At 42.2% G+C, this 5,824-nt stretch overlaps 1 protein-coding gene across 1 annotated transcript in view; it reads left to right on the top strand.

The window, feature by feature from the left end:
- Nucleotides 1-5,824, top strand: part of cpm (carboxypeptidase M) — an 18,345-nt gene that overhangs the window by 5,008 nt on the left and 7,513 nt on the right. Inside the window, exon 4 of the mRNA XM_031859308.1 lies at nucleotides 3,766-3,938. Coding sequence (XP_031715168.1) covers nucleotides 3,766-3,938 — 173 coding nt within the window. The remainder of the gene's footprint in view (nucleotides 1-3,765; nucleotides 3,939-5,824) is intronic.

A 5,824-nucleotide genomic window follows, 5' to 3' on the forward strand; every position in this document is an offset into this window, starting at 1 on the left:
GATATAAAGACATGACCAGGGAGTCATGTGACCCGTAGATTATTACATCATAGTGTGGTTTGTCATGGGCCTCCATTAAATATGCGATCTGGAGATCTGATTGATGCTTTCTAGTCGCTAGTCTTACAATGCTAACGTTACACTGTCAACAACAAATCAGCGTTTCATCAATAAGTGTTTGTAAATACGGAGCAGAGCCGCACACGAGGTTCCATTGAGTTCAAGCTCCATTCATTCAAATAAAGCTAAAGAAATTGAAATAAAGAAAACATTAAAAGTGTCAGTATAGAGGTTAATCAAATCAGAACAATGTGATTTATGACATATTATATAAATGTAATATATATTTCAGATAATGAGACAAGAATCAGACAAAACTTAAATGTGTAAACTCAAAGTTTTAAAGGAATAAGACAAAACAAATAAGTGAAATAAGCAAAAAAACAGTGTGAAGGAAACTCACTTCTGACCAGCATCTGGTTACTGTGGCGACGGCCTACGGCTGATCACACTGCGTGTGTGTGTGTGTGTGTGTGTGTGTGTGTGTGTGTGTGTGTGTGTGTAAGGAAATGTCCTTAAATAGACAAGTCACGCCTCAACACACACACACACACACACACACACACGCACGCACACACACACACACACACACTTAGACAGTGTGTTACACAGTCAGCAAACAGAGTCAGCGGAGTGTGTCGGTTTCGGAAGGAAACTTCCAGAAAAAAGGCCTTTTCACGAGTCCGCTCACACACATTACAACAGCAGGAATGTAGCCTCAGTGGAGGAAGTAGAAACGGTGTCGTGTAGAGATGGTTGTGCGTGTGAATGACACAGTTCCCAGAGAGAGAATCTTCCGTTGTGACGTGAGTTTTATCTCCCGCGAGGCCGACGAGCACTTCATGTCCTCGTTTGTACTGCGAAGATGAAGAAACGTGATCCTGATGTGGTTCACTAGACACGATGTTCAGCATCACAAACGTGTTGCAGAACAAGCAACTTACTGACGATTTAGGCATTTCTTTCTTTCTCCAGCACCACCAGCTGATCAAAGCTTTCCCACATTCTAAAAAATATGTCAACATCAGCTGGATGAAATGGCAGTCATGGTTCCCAGAGGATGAATCCTTTGGCACAGCAGCAGATGAATGCTGACATTCTGCTTGTATAAATGTCTCTGCTTGTGAAGGCGTGTGCATGTTGTCCGTACCCGCTCATCGTTGATACATCTGGCCCCCTGATAGGAAACCATGTTGTTTGGCAAAACTTCCAATAAACACAGGAAACGAACAACGTGCAAAATCAAAGGCTCGGACAGAAAGACGTCAGATGTCCGAGGGCTGTTTCTGTCCTCGACGTTCAGACGAGAAATCAGAAAACACTCGTCTGTGTTTTGACAGAACGCCGCTCAGTCAGCAGCAGGAATGCAGTCCGTCGTCGCTGATCCTGAGAAGAATGAACAGTAACGTCAAATAAACCAGACGTCTTTCCACAGCTCTAATCTGCTCTCCTCCTCCGACGTATCTCTCAGCTCTTATTGCATATTTCTGTCTCTATGGAAGGCGACGTCTGTCATTTGGTGAAGTATCTCAACAAATATCGGATGAGTTGCAATGAAATCAAACAGAAGATGAACTTTGAGGATCCTGTTGCACCTCAGTGAGGTTTCGCGTTGGTGGAATTTTGTGAATTAACAATTGGATGGATTGTCATGAGATTCGGTTTCCACATTCATGTTCCCCTGAAGATGAGTTGCACTGAATTTGATGATCCGCTGACTTTTCATCCAGCGCCATCAGCTGATCCAATCTTTAGTTTGTCCGATACTTTGACGTACCGCCCACTTCTTCTACAAACCAAGTCCGTATTATTACGTTTAAAAGTGTCGCACTTTTAAAAACACATACGAACTCACGTCCTGAAACTTCAGTAAAGTTTTTGAAACATGTTGTATTTTCTACAACTACATGTATTTATATCTAGAGCAGTAGGAAGACTGTTCATCTTTGTTTGAGCAGTCCTGCAGGATTTTATGCACACGATGTGCAAAAGAAAATTAAGCGGCAACCATTTTGATAATCGATTTATTAATTTTTAAGCAAAGAAAGGCAAATCTCGGACATTTACGCTTCTTAAATATGAGGATTTGTCTTTTGTCTTTGTCATTAATGACTGTAAAGTGAATGCTTTTGGGTTTTGGACAAAGGAAGATGTCTGAACATGTCTTTTTGGGGATCAACGAAATTGTGATTTATAGATGAAACAAAAGGAAACAATCTGCAGTTAAACAATAATGAAACGAATCATTAATACAGCATTAGAGGAGCCGATATCTTATTCCAAACAGCTGTTTCAGGAGCTAAAGGAAGATGAAGTGAACGACAGAGCAGCCACAGCCACGTAGCTGCTCCCAGCTTTGTTTTCTTAGAAACAAGGACATTGTGTGTTTGTGGACGTGTGTGGGCGAAGAGAGGAGCGAGAGTTTCCCGTCTTTGACTCTGGAACTGTTATCGTTCGTGAGGCTCGCTGAACGTTAGCTTACATCTGCTAATGCACGGCAACGTAAACACCAGCGGACGGCCGGGAACAGCATAATGGAGAGGAATGTGTCATGATTGATGAGGGCAGCAACGCATCAATAATATACGTCTGAATGCATTTTAATCACCACACAATAAGACATCTTAGACGAGGGAATCGCTTAATGTTGCAGCATGAAAAGAACAACAACTGGGAAGCAGAGAGTCATGACCCGCTGCTCCTTTCTAGTTCAAAGCCACCGGTTAGCATCGATGCTAGGCTAACGTTAGTATTTAGCAGCCCGTAGTCAAACAGAGGATGAGTAGGTGTGGTCTTCCAAACGCATAAAAAAATAACATTTGTGGATTTCTTTTACATTTAATTTACAACAAGAAATATTTGTGTGTGCATCAGAAATATGTATTTTTGATTGTTGGTTTCTGTTTACATTCATATACAGTACAATGATGAAAAACATCTTTGTGGAGAGAGTTGTTCACGTATAGATCACAAAATACATTCATGAATCCTTCTGCGTGTTTATGTTTGTACAGAGACTCATCTGACGCCATATGTGAGTCAGAATAACCGACAGTGTGTGTTTGAGGAGAAAGAGACATGACACTCGACTCAATGTTCTGGATTGTAAAGTGACGCCTGTAAGGAGAGAGAAGAGTTCAGACGAGTGTTTGGAGGAAAAACAAAACGATGGCCGAAGGCAACGCTAGCCCTGACATGTGTGTGTGTGTGTGTGTGTGTGTGTCAGCTCTGTGAGCACACACACCTTTTCACCTTTTTCCCACCCTTCTCTCTTCCGGCCTCCCGAGGCTCTCATTCATTCACAAAGTTGTTGTTTCTTTTCTTATTCTGCGTCAAAAGAAGAAGGAAAGATCAGCCCCTGCCTCGTCTCGGGGTCGCGTTTCGATTTCCTCGCTGACTCACGACATCACTTCCTCCCACTCTGTGTTCCAGCAGGAGAGAACATGAAATGTCATGAGAGATGTTGGAAAGAGGAATGAATGAATAAAGCTGTGGAACTGAGCAGCAAAGACGAGAGGAAGTTTGATGATTGCTGTCGTTTGTTTTCATTCTAAAGCATCAGACTTCATTCAACTTCTAATCAAATGAACCCCAGAAAATGTAATCACTTCAATTATATCTTTGGTCATATTCTAAGTAACACTTTTGTGTGCATGTGTGTGTGTGTGTGTGTGTGTGTGTGTGTGTGTGTGTGTGTGTGTGCAGGTTCTTGGCCGAGTGCTGCTGCTGCAGCTAATCGACGACCTGGTTCGTGGTTACCGCAACAACGAAACGTGGTCATTGCAGTTACTGAACAGCACCCGCATCCACATCCTGCCCACGATGAACCCAGACGGCTTCGACGCGTCGGACATGGACTGCTTGTACAGTCAGGGCAGGTAAACAAAGCTACATCCTCTCTAGTGTCCACCAGGGGCGCCTCCTCTGGTTGTATAGAAGTCTATGAGAAAATGACTCTACTTCTCTCTTGATTTATTACCTCAGTAAACATTGTAAACATGAGTTTATGGTCTCAATCTCTAGTTTCAAGTCTTCTTCAATACAGCATGATGTTCATTTAGTACATTATGGTCCATTTAGAGTCACACAGACCATAAAGCAGGGGATGCTTTAGGGCGGGGCTACACAGTGATTGACAGGTCTCTACCACGGCGGTCTGAGAGCTTTCCATGTTTTCGTTTTACAACTTTAACTCTTCCAAAGAAAAGTTAATTGGAACATTTTGATCACCTAAAAATGTTTCAGCGTTCAGTTGTATTTATCTCCAACCTCTCGTGTCACTTCTGGTTGCAACAAAACAAGATGGCGACGGCCAAAATGCCGAAACTCAAGGCTTCAAAAACAGCAGGAACCAATGGCTGACTACGTCCACTTCTTATACACAGTCTATGCTGGTTACAGCTGATGAAGCTCCGCTTCACACTGATATCTCCGTCAGCACTGCTGCCTTCTGTTTGCACTGTTAGCTGCTAGCCGCCGGCTCAGCCGTCGCCATCTTGAGAGCCGTGTGGAGGCAATAGATATGCTCTGAATTTTAAATGTATTACCTTTAAAGATCCACTTATTATTTTTATGCACGTTAAAATTGAAATGATGTAAAGTCATGTTTCGTTTTTGCTTTCCCCTTCACATTGAAGTAGTCATGTGGTCCCTCATCAATATTAAAATATGAATTATTGGGCGTTTAAGGGCTTTTTCAAGGTAAAAAAAAGCTGCTGGTTCTGGTCTACAGGGTTGAAACGTGTGGATGACCGAATGTCAAAACAAGACACGCACACTTTGATGTGCATAGACTAAACTGTGTGACGCTCCAACGCCCAAAACACTGTGATAAGCAGGAAACCAGACGCACACAGCAGATCGGTATCACACTCACAGATTACAGTCGCGGTTAAAGGCCGCTACGTATCGAATCAGAAGTGTTTTGACTTCTTCTCATGTGCTGTTTCCTGTGTGTGTCTGTGTGGTTGTATTCATCACATTGTGGGGACTTAAATCTGTTCACACAGTCTCATTGTGGGGACAAAGAGATGCGAACCGATACCTTAAAGTGTTGACAGTTCAACACAAGTTTGTTTTCATTTCAACTTTTAATCAAATTAACCAGAGAAATTACTTGATATTCATGCTGCAGTTTATACGTGTGTGCGTGTGCGTGTGCGTGCGTGTGCGTGTGTGTGTGCGTGTGCGTGCGTGCGTGTGTGTGCGTGTGTGTGGTCGGTTTGAGGTCATCACTTTCCAACCCATATAAGGAAACATTTCATTGGAGCGTCTCAAAGTGGAAACAAATCAGCCGATGAGATAATTTGACTTTCAGCTCGACACAGAAACAAACTGGTTTATAGAATTTCATTGAATCAAATGTTAGTCAGCCATTACAACATTGTATATAAAGAATACAAATACAACATTTTATTTTGAAAATCCAAAGAATCGTCCAAGAAGTATTTTTCTGCTCAATTACAAGTAAAAGTACAGAAAAGTATCAGCAAGCTGTACTTAAAGTATGTGTATAAATACATAAAGACACGCTCACTTCCTGGAGCAGGAGGATTGTGGGAAACATGAGTGCCTTGCCCATGGGAGCCTCGGCAGCAGCTGCTGTTTCCCTTTAAACTGATGAATATCTGGGTTATTATTATGGGATGGATTGAGACTTGGTTCATGGTCCCTTCAGGATGAACCGTCATCACTTTAAACTCTTCACCATCAGACGTTTTATTTGTGTTGAATGTGGTAAACATTATATATATATATATATATA

This window comes from Anarrhichthys ocellatus, unplaced genomic scaffold (genome assembly GCF_004355925.1).
Source record: "Anarrhichthys ocellatus isolate YVR2014 unplaced genomic scaffold, GSC_Weel_1.0 scaffold21, whole genome shotgun sequence".
NCBI lineage: Eukaryota > Metazoa > Chordata > Actinopteri > Perciformes > Anarhichadidae > Anarrhichthys > Anarrhichthys ocellatus.